General features: G+C 54.2%; 1 protein-coding gene across 4 annotated transcripts in view; it reads left to right on the top strand.

Annotated features, from left to right (window-relative positions):
* The first annotated feature begins 346 nt into the window (after nt 1–346).
* The window catches only part of TET3 (tet methylcytosine dioxygenase 3), a 107,416-nt gene continuing 88,828 nt past the window's right edge, over nt 347–18,934 (top strand). The window contains exons 1-3 of one of the 4 annotated variants that reach the window (XM_043468143.1): nt 347–1,049; nt 3,062–3,788; nt 17,898–17,954. In XM_043468143.1, coding sequence (XP_043324078.1) covers nt 3,486–3,788; nt 17,898–17,954 — 360 coding nt within the window. In that variant the 5' untranslated portion in view covers nt 347–1,049; nt 3,062–3,485. Of the gene's footprint in view, nt 1,050–1,375; nt 1,468–2,057; nt 2,258–3,061; nt 3,789–17,461; nt 17,585–17,897; nt 17,955–18,934 lie in introns of those variants that run through there. The other 3 variants (XM_043468142.1, XM_043468141.1, XM_043468144.1) reach the window with 3 other exon arrangements.

Below are 18,934 nucleotides of genomic sequence, written 5' to 3'. Positions count from 1 at the left end.
AACAATAATTGTTATTTATTAAGCACTATGTTAAGTATTTTATATGGGTTCCTTCGGAGTTGGTGAGTCAAAGGTCACTCTGCTACTAGTGCCAGAGCCAGGTCTGGAACCCACAGTTCCCCACCTCCTAAGCCACCTTATCCATTGTCACACTATCTGGAGATTGTCTATCAAATAGGGAAATACTTACAATATAACATTAAGTAAAAAGTGGACAACAAATTGCGTAACCAGTGTGAGTGCAGCCATCTTTTAAAAAAAGGAAATACTCTAAACACAGAAAACGCTAGAAGGAAATATAGCAAACGGTTAAATGTTGTATTGAGGTTATTTTTGTCTTCTAGTTTTCTATTTCCTGTGTTTTCTTTAATATACGTAATGTTTATTAAAAATAAAATATTTAAAACACTAAACATTCATTACATTAAAAACAATTACAAGTCCACAAACTGTTCTCATGTTTGACTGAAAATTACACTCCATTGGTATCTCTTCTCAGTTCTAGTCTTAACTTCCCTGAACAGAAATTCTTTCCTACTCTCAAAGGCCAGAGTAGGAAGTAGGTATTGCAGCCATGTTCACCACCCTCCCCACAGCTGACAACCTGGCCACTCGAGGAGGCTGTCAAAATCAGGTCTGTGAGGAGGGAAGTCCCAGACAGAACGCGGGCTTCTCCTACCGCCTAGGGCTTTCTGGACAGAGCTGCTTGAAATCAATTACTTTTTTCTTCTTCTAAATAAGCGGCCGAATGCTCTTTTTCCAGTTCTGGCTGAGTTGTTAGCTTCAGCCCAGTGGTGACGCCTGCCAGGTACCTGGCTCGGTGAACACCGCCCAAACTGGTCAGGCCAGTCCTCCCGTGGATGTTTCTGCCAGGACTTGCCTGTGTGAGTGTGTGTGTGTGTGTGTGTGTGTGTGTTGTTAGAGACCCACCCTTCTCCCCAGCAACCCAGGTAGGTGGAAGGTAGCTTCGGGGACCAGCCTGGCAGTGAAGCCAGATGGGTGGAGCTGAATTAATCTAACCTGGAATTTCAACTTGGCCTGCACAACAGGTGAGAGGAAAAAAGCAGCAGAGAGAACGGGCAGTTAGGCAACTTAGAAATATTCTTATGCCTTGCCCCTTGCCCCCTGGCTGGAAAACAGCCCGGGGTGACTTTTCAAAGTCTTTGCGATGGGTTATAGGGCTCGACCCCTCGGAGCCTGTCCGAGCCCCTCCTGAACGCTGTCCTCCTCGGTTACCCTCCGCGACGCGCCCGTTCCCCCTCCTCTGGGAGGCAGGGCGGGGGTATCGGATTAGTCTTTGTTTTCGACGCGAAAGAGCCGAGAGCGGCGCAGGGGAGGCTCGCGATGGCAGGGCCCCGGGGTCCGCCTGGGTAGGGCGCTGGGCTGCGATCCCGGCGAAGGTTCCTGCCGGCTGGCCCTTGGCCTCTGCTCGCGGGGTATCCCCTCCGTGCCCGCTAGGCTGACTCGGTACGCAAACGCGCGATGTCCCCCATTGTCCTGCCTCGGAATGAGCGAGCGGCGGCCAGGAGAGGGGGGTCAGTGGGGCCCGGAGCTCAGGACTCCCTGGGGCACCGGGGCCGTCCCAGGCCGCTCGGCCCGCAGGGAGTGGCAGGAAGTGGGGGCACCGAGGCAGGCTCGGCCGAGGGCCTAGGCTGGGAGGTCCGCGTGCCCCACCCCGCGCCGCCCGCCGCGCCCGCTCGGCTGCAGAAGCGCCGGAGGGCGGGGGCGGCCAACCCGAGGAGGGCGGCCGGGGCCCGGGAGGACCGACTGCGGGGGAGGGGAGGTACTGCAGGTGCAAAGGCGCGGCGTCCGGGCCGGGCCCTGCCCCCATCCGCTCCGGGACCGCCCGCGCCGTCCCCTCCCCCTCCACGGAACTCCCCTCCTCGCGCAGCCCCGAGCCCGGCGGAGGGGGCGGCGGCGGGGCCGGCGGGGCTCGGCGGGGCCGCACGTGCGCGCCCTCCCGGGCGGGGGAGTCCCCGGGCGAGCACGTGCCGCGGCGCGCGGGGGGCGGGGAGTCCCGCGGACGCCTTCATTGCTGCTGCTGCTGCCGCCGCGGCCGCCGCTGCCTCTTCCTTCCTCCTGCGCCGTCCCCTCATCGGCCCGGGCGGGGGGCTCCGTGCGCCGAGCTCGGTCGGGCCAGGCGCTCCAGGAGGCGGGCGCCCCAGGCGGCGGCGGCGGCGGCCGCGACGGTGGTGGCGGCGGCGCGGGCCGGGAAACTTTGCCCCTTTGTGCGCTCCGCCCCGGAGGCGGCGGGCAGGTCGGTGCAGTCGGTGCCTTTCCGGCTCCGGGGTGGGGGAGGGGAGGCCTGGGGGGGGGGCCCGCAGGGGAGGGGAGGGGACGGTCCGGGGGGGGGCCCGCTACTTTGTTGCGGGAGACGAGGCGGGGGTGCTGCGGGTCACAGTGTAGCGCAGCCGGGCGGGGGCGGCGGGGCGGGGCGGGGGCTGCGGAGCCGCCGAAGCCGAGCGGCCGAGGCCCCAGAACAAAGGAGCCCGAGCGGCTGCGCGCGCGCGGCCGGGCCTGAGCCGGAGCGCGCCCCCCTCCCCGCGCCCCCTCGTTGGAGCGGGCCGCCCTCCAGAGTCCGGCCCGCTGGCTGGGCGGCCGGCGAGGGTTACCCCGGGCGCGCCCCACTCCAGGCCGCCTCAGTGCCCGGGGCGCCCGGGCAGCCCCGCCGAGTGAAGCTCTCGGCAAACTTTATTTTGAAAGCTGTGCTCCCTTGGGGAAGGCCCAGCGACCTCCAGTGAGGGGCGTGTGGGAATTTTGGCAGAACTCTCCCAAGCCCGTGGGGCAGGGGAAAAGGACAACTTTCTTAGACATCTCTCCTTGACCGCCCCATAGATTCGCCGTCCAGGTTTCCTTAACACCCCGTCAGGCCCTCGTCCCGCTCCATCAGGGAGCGGGTGCCAGTGTGCCCTGCCAGAGGTTCTGGACACAATTTCATGAGAGCAAGCCCGTTCTCTTCCCCCAGCTTCTCTTTTCCCAGAAGCAGGAAGAGGTAACAGGAAGAGTGAAAGTTGTCCCCCAGCCCCGAGTGATGCGCTTCCCCTTTCTGTCTCTTTTCCAGGCTGCGCGCTGCCTTCTCCATCATTCTGACCCGGGAGAGGAAAAGCCAGAGGAGAACCTCCTCACCCTCCCCTGCCCCCGTCACACACCCACCTGCTCACCTCATGCCTGGGTCCAGGGTGGGTGAGGGTGAAGAGCCCACCCAGCCAAGATGACCCCTTCTCTGGGGACTGCCGCTGATGTCCTCCCCCCGATCCCGGGCCCCGGCAGGTGGGAGAGTGGCCCCCAACTGAGTCCTGTCAGACTGCTGCAGAGGAGGTGAAGCGGGGCTGAGAAGAGGTGCCCGTCCCGCAGCCTGGAGCTACTTGCCTTCACTCTGTAGATTTTGACTGCTTTAGGAAGAAGGACTTGTTGGTGGCCTTTGCAGGCAGGAAGCTGGACTGTGGCTCTGCCCCAGCACCTATGCCCCCACCTCTGGCAACGTCATGAGTCAGTTTCAGGTGCCCCTGGCAGTCCAGCCGGACCTGCCAGGCCTTTATGACTTCCCTCAGGGCCAGGTGATGGTAGCGGGCTACCAGGGGCCTGGGCTTCCAGTGGCCGGGAGTGAACCCCAACTCCGAGGGGGTGGAGATGGGCGGAAGAAGCGGAAACGGTGTGGTACTTGTGAGCCCTGCCGGCGGCTGGAAAACTGTGGGGCTTGCACCAGCTGTACCAACCGCCGCACACACCAAATCTGCAAACTGCGCAAGTGTGAGGTGCTGAAGAAAAAAGTGGGGCTTCTCAAGGAGGTAAGCTGGGTCTTGCTTGACAGCCCTGTTCCTTGAGGGTGCTGCATTCACAAGAGTCTTGCTGAAGACCCTTAAGTCCATTCTCCTGTTTTGATCCTCCTGGTCCAACTTTGAGTTGGGCTGTGAATAGGAGAGTAGCTGTCTTTAGAAGATGATTTGGGCTAGTTTGCCGCGCTTAGAATTGGTGGGAGGGTAACCAGGTTGCACAGGGCTTTGAGCTAGCACTCTCATCCCTGGTGTTTGCATTTGACATGGGACAATGGTATCCAGCTTTATCTTTAGAAGTTTTTTGTCTGCTTGAAGCTTCAGATATATTTCAAGGTCATGCTAATGCTTGGGTGATCTGGGAGTGATGGTGTCAGGTAAGGGTTGGAGGCTGATGCTTTGGGAAGGAAAAATTTGGAGTGACAGGATGGTCTTATGCTGCTCTGATGGAGTGGGATGTTTCTTTCCCTAAATCTTTTTTTGGGTGCCATGCTTTTGGGGATGGTACCTAAAAATATTTGGGAATTTAATGAGAACCCCATGGTTTGAGCTCCCCTGCTAGACAGTACTTCTTGAGGTCAAGGACTTTTTATGCCTTGTGTTCTTAGGATCTGGCTCAGTTCCTTGGTGTGTCGGAAGCCCTCAGATGCTAATTGAATGAATGAATGAATGATGTGTGTTTGAGAGGCTGTCAACCCCAGGAAGGAGTACTCCCTTAATTGGGAGTTGGGAGGGCAAAGGAAGGGAGGAGGAGTTGGAATGAGAACAGAGAGGGGAGAGGGAGGCAGTGGCACCGCACTGGCCGCCTTGCCTTTACATGCTGGTGGTGGGTTGCCGGCCGTGAGGCTGGTGGCAGCCGTAACGGCGGAGAGTTGGCAGAAGTAGGGACGAGCGAAGTGAAGCAGCTTGGGAGGAGCGGTGTAGCGGCCGAGGTCGCTCCAGGCAGCGGGACTCGCGCTGGACAGAGACCGGGGCCTGCGCTGTCTGTGAGGCTTCCCCGCTTTGCCACTGATTTGTCCAAGGGCTCGGACGGCTCAGGTCCCCTCTCTGAGTCTGTCTTCTCCCTGGGGACGTGGAGGGGCTGTGCTTCTTGGCCTTTGAAGCCCTTTCCAGCTGAGCTGGAAACCGCTGTGCTTCTGGGAGCCGGGGCACCTGTGGCTTCTGATGGGCTGGCGCCTTGCACTTGGGATTTCCCTGACCGCTGAGTTCAGAGCTGTGCCGCCAGTTTGGTGGGGCCGTGGTCTTGTGGCTGGGAAGAAGGATCCAAGTGTTTTGGTCAGGAAAGTGGCCGTTGCAGGGATGTTTCTGCCGCTTCTTTCCTTCTCCTGCCTGCTCCCTGTGGAAGCTGCATATCACGGTCCAGGGACAGCGGATGGGTGCCCTGTTTCCCCAGTCTAAGGTTAAAGCAGACATCTGGATCACATCTGTAGCTCCCCACCCCAGCCTGGGAGACTGTGTGCCGCCCCTTTATGTTGCTGCTGTTTACGGGGGAGTTGGTATCCTGCTGGCCCAGTGCCCTGTGGGTCATTTCTGAAAGCGGGGGTGGGACCAGGGGTAGGCTTCACTCCTGGGCACGAGAGCTCTTGTTTCGGTATAAGGACGACATGCCCCATCTACTTTGTAAGGCTTGGTTCCTTTGCTTGCTTCCTTCTAGGGTTTATCTCCTCCTTTTCTGCCTTCCTCTCACTCCATTCCTCTCAAACCCTGGGGGATGAGCTTTCTGGGCTGGATGTTCCTAGAATGCGTGGCTCTTGTGAACCATGTTTAAGTTCTTCTTTTGGCAACAAGGAGGTGCACCTGAGTGAAAGGGGCTGGGAGTGTAGCCAGGGGCCTGTCATCCTTGTGTGTAAGCTGCTGCCCTGGGTTACCAGTGGTCGTGCTTAAGAGAGGAGGAATCTGGCGTGGCTGAAGCTTAGAGTCAAGCCCCTGGATGTCTACGTCCCTGTGGACCTTGCATAGCCGGCTGCCTCTCAAGGCCCCCCGGGACTGGGGAGAACGCAGCTGGTGCCCCGTGGTCCCCCCAGACAGAAGGTCCGGACCAGTGCTGCCTCGTGACAAGTTCTCTGGGTTTCTGCAGAAACCATGGAAAGGGGACAATGGAGTGGGCTTCGTCTTAAAGCTAACTTTGTTTGACTGAAAGAGTAGAACTTTGTTTTAGGGATGGGTACTTTCTACTTTTTGATGTTTGAAAATATACTTTCTTTTATGGAATGGAAGTGTTGATAGAAAGTAGATCTTTTTTTTTTTTTTTTTTCCTAAAAAAGAGTCTTTACTTGGCAAAATACAGAATAGTAACTAGTGTCTCTCACCATAATTTTTTTTTAATTGGTCTGTGAAGGCTAAGAGCGTGGGAACCACTGTCCAGGCAACACTCTATTTGACAAATGTATCGCTGGCAGAGCTGACAGGCCCTCTAGGCTGTTCCTGAGTGAGAGCCCAGGGAACCAACCCGGCATTTATAGCCCCTAGGGGACTGCTGGGATCTTCACCACCAGGTCTGAGCAGCCATATAAAAGAGGGGACATGTCCTAGGATCTGGGAGGTTGGGAAAGGAGGAAACCTATCCCTTGGAAATAGAGCTTTAGATCTTAGCCCCTGCTCTTCAGGTGGGACAAGACAGAGCATCCCAGGAGCCTCCTGGGGGTCAGGTCCTCCCCTTGCATCCGTGCTTCTGTCTCCTCTTTGGGCATCCTTTCTTCACGTCCATCCTGTCCCCGCCTCCTCCAGCTTCCTTTGGGACTTGCTCAGAGCTGTCTGCTGACAGCTGCTTTGTGTCATCCTGTAAGAGGGGGAACATTATCTTGATTTTCTTGTCTTCTTCCCTGCTCCTCACTCTTTTACCCAGTGTGGGTAGGTGGTGCTACAGAGCCCCTCTAGTCAGAGACATTCCATATTTTAATACTAGAGGCGACTCCCAGGCCTGTTCCTGTCCACCACAGAGGTAAGTGACTACACTCCTCTGGGCCCTAAAGAGAGGTAACACGCCTGAAGGAGTTCGTTTCTGCAGCGGTGGTCTTCCTTCCTGGTTGCAGAAGGATTAGGATCCTAGGCTGATGTCGGAGGCTGTTTGACTTCCACATCCTTGTTAACCTGAGTGGTGGCTTCTAGCACAGTGAAGATGGCTGATTAGAAAAGTAGGATTTGGTGAGTGTGGAGATGCAGAGCCCAACGTAAGTGCTGTGCTGCCTATTTTCTTGAGCATTTTTTTTTTTTCCTCACATGTCAGATGGGGTAACCCTTCTTTGTGAGGATTAATTGAGATAAAACACGCAGAATGTCTAGTACATGGTAGGTAATCAGTGCCTGGTGACAAAACATTCCTAGAACATCTAGAACAGAATTAATCTTTATGCATAAAAACTGTGTATGTTAGTCTCTGAGCTGTAATTGTTAATTAAATGTTTATTTCAAGACATCCCAGCTTACTCACAGAACTGTGGGGCCAGGCAAGAGGAGGGAGGAGTTTGCCAACCTCTTTCCTGGGGGAGGAGGCTGGACATCCAGGAGCAAGGAGCCGGTGTGGCCCTGGGCCTGACTGCAAAGTTACCCACGGGTGAGGGAAGTGAGCGTTTGATAAAGAGGGTAGGAGAAAAACTCCTTGTGAAAAGAACCTTCCTGGAAGTATGCATACATAAGGTTGGGAGCATGATTGAGACTATTGTGGGTGAGAAATAGAAATATATATGGTGTGTCTAGCCCTCAGCCAAGTGGATTTCATGGCGGAAACAAAGCTCCATGCCCGTGTTGAGAAAAGATGCTTTGGAATTTGGGATCTCTGGACAATATCGGAACACCTGACCAATTCTTGCCTTACCTGCTAGTGGTGCTGTCTTCCTGAAGATGGAAGTTGTGGGTGGGTGGGGTAGGGGATGCTATCAGGAGGGTAGCAGTTCCCACCAGCAAAGGGAGAATTGATTGGTAAAGGAGAAGTGATGAGACTGGGAGCCCATCTCAGCATTTGTGAGTCCAGGGAGAAGCCTGGGCAAGGAGAGATGTTGACCATAGACTTCAGAAAATTGTTTTTCAGATGCAAACAGTTTTAAACCCCATGGCTACAGACTCTCAAAGGGAAGTTAGCTGGAGGGATAGGATTGCTTTTTAAAAAGAGAATGCTGACTCAACAGTCCTAAATGGGGCCCTAAGGAGGAAGGTGGTGGGGGCTAAGAGCTGAACCATCTGTGTGGCTGCTTGGGCAGCTGTCTAGTGAGTGCAGATGGTGAAAGAGCATGCTCTTTACATGGAAAGGGGGTGCGAGTCATTGGTAGTCTGACCCTTTAAGAAGAATATTAGAGAGTCCAGTGGCCAGAATGTGCTGAGGTGGTGGAAGATGCTCAAGACAATAAACGTCTTTTATGTGTTCCCAATAAGAACAGAGTAGGAAAGGGTGGTCTTACAGTTTTGGAGCAGAACTGGTGACAGAGAGAAGCCACTGGGTCCCTTTTGTGTCAGGGAGTATAAACTGGAGAAAGTATAAACCATGGCATGTGTGGTTAGGGAGGGAGAGCCAGCTACCCTACCTGAATCTGAGTCATCAGCTTCCTACTACACACCTTCAGGTATGCCCATGGAGTGGCATCGTTATGGAATTAGATGATGATTGGGAGAGAGCCAGAAGACCAGAGACAGGTAGAAAGTTCAATTTTTCAAAGATATGCTGGAAATTGTAAACCAGTGGCAGTTTTTGACCATCCTAGAGCAGATTTCTAAATCAGTTATTTTTTATCTGTGGCTGTGCTGGGGCCTTGTTGCCGCCTGCTGGCTCCTCTCTAGTGGTGGGCAGGGGCTACTCTCCAGTCTCGATGCTGGGGCTTCTGATTGCAGTGGCTTTTTCTGTTGTGCAGTGTGGGCTCTAGGGCATGTGGGCTCCAGGGCATGTGGGCTCAGTAGTTGTGTTGCATGGACTTAGTTGTTATGTGGTGTATGGAATCTTCCCAGATCAGGGATCAAACCCCTGTCCCCTGCATTGGGAGGCAGACTGTTAACCACTGTACGACCAGGGAAGTCCTAGAGCAGATTTTCTAAAAGGTGGTTCATGAGATGTAGAAAGACAAACGGTGGGCTTGGGGATCCCTGTGGTTCTCTACAAAGCAACTGAAGTCAAACCAGTGGACCTGGATTTCTGCAAATAAATGGTAGTGCTTCCTTCCAGCTTCATAGATCAGAGGGCCAGTTTTTTATTTAGAGTCATTCTGAAGAGGACACAGGTATAACTACCTTTTCAGAATTTTTATCAACCAGTATGGATCAGGGATTCCATGTTGGGATCACCTGGATCCCACTCCCACGGATTCTGTCAGTCGTTTGATTGTTCTGGGGAGGACTCCAATTGGGCTGGTGCTCCCCAGGTATATCTAATGTGTAGTTAGAGTGGAACTTCTCTGACACAGATGAGAGCTGATTTCATGGGCAGTCACTTGGACGCCAAATTGCTCACCTGAATCTTAGGGGACCTGAATGGATTACAACCATATTTCCACCTTGCTAATCAGTGGACTGGCAGAATCAGCATCATCTGGGAGCTTGTTAGAAACGCAGAATCTCAGACCTTACATCAGACTTACTGAATGAGAACCTGCACTTGAACCACACTCCCAGGTGATTTGTATGTCCTTGAGAGTTTGAGGAGCCGGTCTGTGGCGCTTCTGTGAGTGGAGAAGAGGGTGAGGCATGGAAAAGGGGACAGAAATAAGTCTTGATGAACACAGGTAAAGTACTCCCATTGCCAACAAGAGTAAGGAGGGTGACCCAACCTATTTTTTACCCTGTAGGCCAGGGAGACAAGAACATCTTGAGATTTACTCCATGTTTGTTCTTGTTTTTCTGGAGTCCATTTCAGTCTAGTCTTACGAGTTATCATTAACCCTTTTAAGAACATGTGTGTGTGTCTGTGTGTGTATGAGTGTGTATATGTGTGTGTTCTGAGAACAGTTGGGGAAGGGTTCTCAGAAGATGTTTGCTGCTCAGCAGCCTGACTTGAGACATGGGAGCCCCATGAGGGAGTAGTAGCTGGTGGTAGTTGTGAATAGCAGGAGCACATCCATAGAACTCTGGAGTTCATGGCAGGGCCTGGAGGGTTAGGAACAGAAGAGGTGTGTGCCCTCTCCCTCGGATGTAGGTAGGGGCAGGTGTGATCAGTGGGTAGGTGTGTGGTTGTGGCAGTTGTAGTGGTGATGCAATATTGAAGTTGAATGGTAAAACACGGGTAAAGGAGATTGGGGCAGTCTGGAGCAGTGGGATTTCGCAAAACTCAATGGAATTTAATCCGGGTAAATCCAAAGTCCTGCACGTATTTTTAAGAAAAAAAGAAATGTACAAGTAAGGGTCCCTGGCTTTCCAGCAGGTAGGAAGAGTTGAAACTCTAAAAGGTGTGTTGAAAGCCTGTCTCTAGGAGCTCTGTCAAAGTGGGCACACGAAAGGCAACTGAAGAAGATTGTTGTTCAGCTTGGAAATGAGTAAGTAGGGGACTCAGGCTAGGACGAGTCCTGTGTGGAAGAGGGTGTTAGTTCCTTCGTGTCGGGGAACGTGCAGAACTTTTATTAGCGCGTAGAAATTATAAGCAGGCAGACTGAGTGCATGTTTGAAAAAAAGAGTTGTCTAACATTTATAGCTGTTGCAAGACTGAAGAACCAGTCTTGTGCCTGCCTGGGTCTTTGTAGAGCCTGGGATGTTACGGAGGCATCCTCTATCAGGTGGGGGCTTCCTCATGTGGTGGCCTAAAGTGTAGCATATTCCTTAGACGACTACATTGCAGATAAAACACTGTTCTTAGGCCATGAAGTTTTTGGTTGATCTCTAGACTTAATTTTAGAGCTGGGTGGGAATATGGTCTGTGAACTTTCTGAAAATTTCAGCCGAGTGTGTGAATGTGCAGGGGTGTTTTTTCTCAGGGGAGAGGGTTTGTGGTTTTCAGCAAATTCTCAGGAGTATTTATGACATCCCAAATTTAAAAAGTATGCTCTACCAGAGCTGTCTGATATGGATGCCGTTAGTTATATGTGGCTACAAAAATTAAATTTAATTCACATGAAATTCAGTAACTCAGTCACACTGGCTGCCTTTCAAGTGGCTTGTAAAAAAAAAAACAAGTGGCTTGTATGTTAGAGATATATGTGTATATATATATATATTTTTTATCTGGGTGTGTAATTCTACTGGATGAGTAGTTTCCCTCCATGGTCTCTAAACCCTCACTGAAGCCTGTTTCTGGGTTGGGGAAGTAGCTGTCCTGGTTGGCTATTCTTGGAAGGATTTTTTGGGTTAGGGTCCTTATCCCCCTCCCCCAATCCCCGCCAAGATAAGTGGTGAGAGGGATAAGGAAGTTGGGTTATGGTCTCTGTTCCCAGCAGCAGTGCTTTCTTGGGTTCTAACCCAAAGCAAAGCTTATTGCTTCCCATTGAAGGCTTGAGCCATGTTTAAATTATCTGCTGTGGGGAAAAACAGTAGGAATGAGGGGTGGCTCCCTATTCAATTTCTGAAACTCCCTGGGGGGAAGTGACTCTCCCACCCTCACTTGTAACCTTGTCTGAGTATACTTGCTCTGGCACGGACCCCACCTTGAGTCAGCAGTTACCTCTCTGCCTTGGGCCTCTCGTTCTGGAGGAGGCAGTGTGGTGACTGGGTGAGTTGAAAGACCAATCTGGGGGTGGGGGGTCTCAGGAGTTGTCACTGATTCCCCTCCCCATCCCTTCTTTACAGCTCCCTTGTGGATTGAGGGCAGCATGCTCAGGAGGATAGAAGGTGTTGGAAAGGAATAGGACTCCTTTATCTACCTTGAGCCCTGCTGCACTTTGGCTGGGAGGGTCCTTCAGGGTGGCTTTGGGCCTCAGCCTGAGTGTCTGGGCCGCGCCCTGCCTGCTGGGGGTGGGCACACCCCTCTGTGGCCTTGTCTCCTGTCATTTGCCTAAGAGATCTGATAACCTGAGTTATCACTGAGGGAGGGGAAAATAAAAGTCGGTGCCCAGTGTGGGGTAACTGGCAAGCCCTCCGGTGACCCCTGGGGGGTTGCTCACTTGCTTCAGGGTGCACAAGATCTGCTCCTGAACTGCTGGTTCTGACCTGTACGCATTCCAACTCCATTGTGCCCACCTCCCCACAGCCAGCCAGGGCGTCCGTGGACAGAATGGTGCGCCTCCCACTACTGGTACAGGGCAATTCTCGATGCTCCAAATGAAAAGGGAGTTGTGTTAGGTAGACTCATTTGGGCCCACTGGTCCCCCACCCCATTTAATTACCGCCAGAGGAATCCTCGGGAAGGAGTGTGGAGATGCTGGGTCAAAAATAAGTGACAATGTGCCAGACTAGAGTCTGTTCCCTTTGAGTCTTTCTTGTGGGAGGATGCTGAGTGGCACTCTCTGGTCTCATTTTTTATTTTATTTTATTGGCTGTGCTGCATGGCATGTAGGATCTTAGTTCCCAGACCAGGGGTGGAACTTGCACCCCTTTCATTGGAAGCACAGAGCCTAAACTACTGGAATGCCAGGGGAGTCCCAGTCTTTTGATTGACTGCTCTGCTCTTTAAGGGTAAGCTCTGGGTTCCCTGGTTCCCTGGTTGATGCTGGGAATGATCCTGGGGCCCTAGAGGAGAGAGAGAATGGCATCTTCTCATGGTGAGGCTGGGTCCAGTCTGGACGGTTGACGGTGCAGGATTGGGGGGGGCGGTGCTGAGAGCCAGTGAGAGAAGAGCTGGTGCTAGGAGGATACGGAGCAGAGGTGCCTTCCTGGAATGTTTGCTCAGTCCCTGGACCTCCTGTGTCCCCTGTGCCGGGGGAGGGCACTGGTGTCACTTCAGTTTCTGGAGGCAGGATGTCACCTGCTTTGACTGGTAGACCTGCCTTCCCAGCCGCCTCCTGCCCGTCTCGCTCGGGACCGGCTGTGTGTGCGGCGCTGCGCTGAGCCCTAGTTGGCGGTAAAGGGGAGGTGGCATTTACTCTGTCCTTAATGAGCTCACAGTCTGGGCAGGGAGACAAGCGTGGCAACAATTACAGAGCAGTCTGGTAGGGCTACAAGGGAGGGATGCCTTGAGGGCAGAAGCCAGTCTTAGTCACGGTTAGGCCAAGAGAGCCCATCATGGAAGGAAAGGGACCTGTTTTGAGAGTTTCAGCAGAGTGATTTGTGAAGGATGAGGCTGGGGCTTCCAGGAGGAGGGAGGCATCTCCCCTGAAGCTGAGCTGTGCAGAGATGCTACTCAAATGCTTGAGACTGGTGTCAGGGGTGTGAAAGGACATAGACAGAGCACAGGGCACCAGCTGAGGGTGTTCATGGATCTTCAAGGTGGAAGGTAAGAGGCTTTGTGTTAATTACTCTTAGAAGGCTTCCCCTGGGGCTGTCCCCAGGTTTCTAAACCACTCAGTATTCCTGTCTCACCTTCTCAGTAACCAATTAAGTTTCTGTTATTCCAATCATTTGCTTGGATCCTGGGACATTTGATGGTCCAGAACTGTTGCATATGGAGAGGGGAGACCCTGACGAAGTTCACAGAATATAAGATCTTCTTACAAGCATTTAGCACAGCATGGTGGGGGGAAGGGGTTGTAGGCAGAGCCGCACTGCTGCCTCTCAGCCTGGGGGGTCTGGGTGCGTTCTGTTTGTTGGCATGGAAGTGTGCAGGTAGAGTTGCTGGCTGGCTGTGTTTTCCCTCTGACATCACCGGGTGCCTGAGTTCAGTCTGGTTCTCCTGCATCTCCAAGGAGGAGCACCTTTCCTTCCTCTGCTGCTGTTCTTCCACCTCCTCGGCTTTCTCCTCCCCGCGATTGCCGTTGACACAGACTTCCGCTGCCAAAGCTAATTGTGAGGCCTGATCAGTGAATGAAGGCAAAGGCAGTTCCCATGACAACTGCAAAGAGTTTCAAATATAGGGGATGATGTGTGTGATGGGCTGCAATTACTTGGGTGGAAATTGATGCGTGGACACCAGTGACTTCAAACATAGGCTCTGAAGGTGGAGGGGGTGTTGGGTTTCTTTGGCAGGATCCTTTGTGCGGTAGGGAGGGAAGGGAAGGTCACAGACTTCCCCCACATGGGATTCCAAGTGTCTTCAGTGTGTGGAATGCTGGGCAAAAAAAAAAAAAAAAAACCCAGGGCTTTGAAGAGGCACGACTCTAGCCATTCTGGTTGGAGAGGCAGGAGTCACAGACAAATAGCAGTACCAAGTGTCAAGTGAGAAACATTGGAAGTGTTGTCAACTGGCAGAGGACTCGGGTAACCTGAGAAGGCTTCCTGGAGGAAGTGGGGCTTGAACTGAGCTTTGAAGTAAAGCCCTGTGGGGAGTGACCTTGTTCAGGACACAGCCATGGCCAGGGAAGAGAAGTCGTCCGTCTACCCCCTGCCAACTCTAGAAGAGGTAGGTTGATAAAATCGTAGAGCTGCACAGAGCAGCACCACCTATGTTGCTGCAAGTGAGGGAGTGATCAGAGCCCAACTCAGTCTCCCGATTTCTCCATCTGTAAAATGGGCATTAATAATTCCTATGTCATTTGTTTGTTTTGAGGGGTAAATAAGATACGGTACATCATGCTTCAATTATGGGGCTTGGCATGGGGTGGCTGCTTGGTTGATCCTCCTGTAAAGCCCCCCAAATCTGTGTCTGGATGCATCCCCATTTCCCAGTCTTTATATATCTGTGTGGGTTCTGGCCTGTGAGGATCTGTGTTTCTGAGGTTCTCTGTGTTGAGGTATTTAGTGGGTTCTGAGAATGAGTTAATCCATTCACCTCTTCCCTAGTGGAGAGGGCTGTGACTCCATTTCTCCTGCTGGGAGTGTAGTAGAGTCTAGGGGTCATGATGGAAAGTGGGGCAAGACCTTCAGCCCGTTTGAGAGGGGTCCCAGTTACCTTTGGGTTGGTCACTGTGAAGCCCCAAATACAGAAAGAGGGGCCGATAGAGAGGAGAGGGGTGTGAAGGTGTCAGGTGTGAATTGTGGAGGCAGGTGGTCCCGGTATGCGCCTCTGTGACCCCTTGGAGCCCTCGCATTCCAGCTGCTTCAGAACAGGGCAGAGGCCAGCGTGGGATGGAGGTGGTTGCAGGTGCACTGCCTTGGGGACCGTGGGCTCTGCTAGTGTGTCTGCAGGCTGCCAGGGGGTGGGCTGGGACCTGCAGTTGGAGTGGGACTCAGTTAGCACTGCGGGGCGGGGGTGGTTCAAGCAGTGTCAGGGTGGCTCTTGAAGCCTTGTGAGGAAAACGCGTGCTGGCTGAACAAGGCTGGGTCTCGGCTATAGTTCAGGTGGCCGGTCCTCTCCTCCCAGGAGAGCAAGTGTTCCTCTGACCTCTGGGGACCTCAGAGAGCAGACCGACCCGGAGAGTGGCTTCTGCACCTCAGTGCCCAGCCCCCTGCCCTTCCACCCTCCTTGTGTAGAAACTCAGCTCAGCACATTCCAGCTCTGCGCAGAGCCTAGTGAGTGGGGAAGATAGGGCCCCTGCCCACGTGGGAGAGACGGCCGTGTAAATAAATAACTGTACTTGGTGTGACTGCTCTAGAAGAGGCCCCGGGAGGAGTGGGGCTAGACGAGCTGGGAAGGCAGCAGTGGGAGGTGACGTTTGGATTAAGCCTTGTACCGTATTAGCTTGCCAGGTGGGGGAGAGGCAGGGGAACCTAGGCAAGGAGCAGCATTGCCAAGTCTCTGAGGCGTGAAAATATTACTATTCTCAGACCCATAGCTTAAAGGGAAGTAGTGTGGTTCAAGTGACCCCATCCGTCTTTGCATGTCTCTGAGGTAGGCTGGGAGAGAGGGCTTAAAGAACTGGAATGAGAAATGCCTGACTTGGAATTCTGGCTAACCACTCACCAGCTGTGTGTTGACGGGCAAGTAACTTAACATCTCTAAGCCCGTTTCCCCATAAGGTGGTGTGTGGAGTAAGTCAAACGAGCTGCTCCCACAGCGTGCTGGCACAGGGCCTGGCACGTCGCAGGGGCTTGATAAACTGTGGCAGCCGTAGCAGCAACAGTATTGATCGTTACCATCCAAGCAGTGTTGGTTGCTCTTATCCAGCAGCAGGCTGTGTTTGCGGTGGGTGGGTGGGGCAGGGGTTTTGGGGACCGGGATAAAGGAGGGGAACTCGCTTGGCCGGGCCAAGGTCGGAGCTAAGGGGTGCCGAAGCACACGGCTGAGGACGGTGCCCCTTGGCCTGCTTTGTTACCTGCCTTCCTCCCTGCCCTAGGGAGGAGCCCAGTAGGGCTGCCCTTTGTCCCCAGAGGTGAGGCAGGTGTGGTCCCTGGTGCTTCCTGGAGTCTCCTCACCAGAGGCCAGCTTTGCTGTCTCTCCTAAGACATTCTGAGTGCCCCCTTGGAGCTTCAGGGACGGGCATAATTGGGCCGATGTGGTGGAGTTGGTAGCAGAGCATAACACCGGACGCTCTCACACATCCTAACTAGTCCTGCAAGCCACATCTGTGAGACAGAAGTAGCACACCACACACTCTCTCAGAAACGAAGCGTGGTAGTTAGGAGCACCTTCAGTGTGGCAGGCACTGTGAGGCATCTTTTCAGACTCCTCATAACTGTGTATGAGGTAGCTGCTATTGCTCATGAGCAATACTCATCTATAAAATAGAACTACAAATAGGCTAAGAGAGATAAGGTACCACCACCAAGCTCCTGCAGCTGGATAGCGGAACCAGGAACTGACCCAGATGCATGAGTACCAGAGTCCATATGACGGGTCCCCTCCTAGAAGGCGGAAACTCTGGGGTGTTGGCTACAGGGAGGGCTTGGGGTGAAGGAGGATGTCTCTTGGGTTGCCTAGGAACTGCAGGGCTTTCCTCTCCCCATTCTGTTCTCCTTCAGTCTCCTGGGTGTTGCACCCTTCAAAGGCTCAGAGTCTGGGCTGCCTCCTCTCCTCCGCCTTTGCAGGGGATGGGGAGCATCCCCTGAAGTCTGGGTGTGCCACCCCCTGTGGCCTTTCTGAATGAGGAGGGAACATTGCCATTGGTGGTGGAGACAATGCTGTCTGGAGGGGGTGGCCTGTGTTCAAGCCGCAGGGATGAGCCATGGTAGGGTGAGGTGTGGGTGTTTGTGAGCAAAGGAGGGCAAGTCTGACTTGGTGAGGCTTTGAGCCACAGGCAGTGTTGGCTTCAAGAGGAGATCTGTTGATGCGAGGTGGGGAGGAGACGACTGCATAATGGTTAAGAGTTTGGTCTTTAGTGCGGGACAACCTGGCTTGGAGTCCCAGAGCTGCTGTTTTCTAGCTGTGTCACCTTGGGTAAGTTACTTCACTTATCTGGCCTTATTTCCTCATGTGCAAAACGGGGTAAAAGGTTCATACTCCAAGGCTTTTCTTTTCCTTGGAGGATTGCAGGGGCTATTGCTTTTATCATAGTGCCTGGCACTGTCCTAGCTGCTGCTAGGATGAGGCAGTTTGCTGGTGTCCTAGGGCCAGAGAGCGGCCTGAAGGGGAATCCCGCCAGCGTCCGCTCGACCCTGAGCGCAGTCAGTCTTTGACCCTGGAGATGCAGAGGATGCCTCTGGGTATTACCTTCGGGTCCCCGAGTCGGAAGGAGGCGGGGGTGCCCCGGGATCCCCAGCCTGCCGGGGAGCGGCGGCGGGCCTGGGCCACAGCCAGCCCGGCTCCGCGGCACCCTTGGCGGTGCCCCCGCCTCCCAGCCGGGCGGGTCCAGCCCCCGGCGGCCCTGCCCCCGCCCGGCCGGCCGCGGGGATTGGCTGGCGAGCGCGCCGCCCCCTCCACACCAGCCTCGCCGGCGGCGGGGAGGGGAGCCAAGCCGGCAGCTGGCCGCCGCCGCCTCTGCAGTGCCTCCCTCCGTGCGCTCCGGCGGGGATAATGGGAGGCCCGCCGGCCGATGCACCAGAGGAGGCCGGCCGAGGTAGAGCGGGCAGGGCGGGGAGGGACGAAGCCAGGCCGGACGCAGGAGGAGGGGCCGAGCCCTCCTGGATCTTGGGAGGGTGGATAGGGGAGAAATGAAAACAAAAACACTCTTGAAGGCGAATGAGTCCATCCACCGCGCGTCTGGGTGGCAGCTGGAGGCAGGAAGATGGTCCCTGCTATCCTTTCTTTCCGAGGCCCCCCTGCCTTCCCCTCTCCCCCTTCCCCTGCAGCGTGCTGGGAGTGCTGCAGAAGGACTTTGCTGCTTTCCTGGTGGTGGCCTGGCTTATCAGTCTCTCCGTCTTCTTTTGCAGGTGGAAATAAAGGCTGGTGAAGGAGCCGGGCCGTGGGGACAAGGGGCTGCTGTCAAGGTACCTTGTGTGTGTGTGTGTGTGTGTGTGTGTGGTAGAGGTGAAGTGTTTGACTGGATTGGATAAAAATAAAGGGTCCCCTCTGGTGATCCCTTAATCTCCCACTGTGTGTGTAGCAGCAGCTGAGGGGGAGGGGCGGCGGGGGTGTAGGCGGCCAATGAATTCTCAGGCCTGTGTGGGTTTTGTTTGGATTCTTTTTGCTTTCTCAGCTGGATGGTTTGGGTGCAGTTGGGATTGGGTTGGTTGAACTGTTTTTTTTTTTTAAGACACACAACCCACTCCCCACCCTTGCCTCTGGAAATCTCTCGAGAATGTCCCTGGCACTGTTGGTTTGCATCCAATCTGCAGAAATCCCCCCCCCCCTGGGGGGGGGTGCTGCGGAGGGGTGGGGGGAGTTGCGCTCCTGAGTCTGAAGCTGATAGGGTGTCATTAGTCATGCTGCTGTCACCATGGAGATGGCTGGAGAGGAGAGGAGGTGGTGGGGGTGAGGATATTTTGGGTAGGGTGGGGGCTGATGCAACATCATGACTGGGAATCCTGCAGGCGGTGGGCTGCTGTTACTCTGTGCAGATGGGTGTCTGGGGGACTCGGAAGGGAATGTTACCAGGTGCGTGGGAAGTGGAGAAGGGGACACTGAGCTTCTCCATGTGGTTGTTCTCCAGGCCAGGGCTGGGGTATTTGGGGCAGGGCAGAGTCTGTGGAATATAAGCCATTATGAAGAAACACAGATGTTCTTCCCCGGTTGGCAAAGGCCGGGATCAGTAGGTTTCCTTGGGCTTTGCCCTGTTTTCAGGGCTGGGGATCTGCTGTGAGTTTGGGATTACTCAGCAGTATCTTCTGCTGGCCCAGAGTGAAGAAAACAGAGCAAGAGGCAGCTCAGGGTGGCTGCCTCTCAGGTCAAGAGCAGAGAGAGGCTGGGGAAAGAGTGTAGGGACAGGTGGGAGGCAGGACTGGATGGGACTTCTAGGAGAGCGAACCCT

This window comes from Cervus canadensis, chromosome 5 (assembly GCF_019320065.1).
Source record: "Cervus canadensis isolate Bull #8, Minnesota chromosome 5, ASM1932006v1, whole genome shotgun sequence".
NCBI lineage: Eukaryota > Metazoa > Chordata > Mammalia > Artiodactyla > Cervidae > Cervus > Cervus canadensis.
The sequence above is the reverse complement of the archived record's forward strand: the minus strand, read 5'-3'. Positions and strand labels throughout refer to the sequence as shown.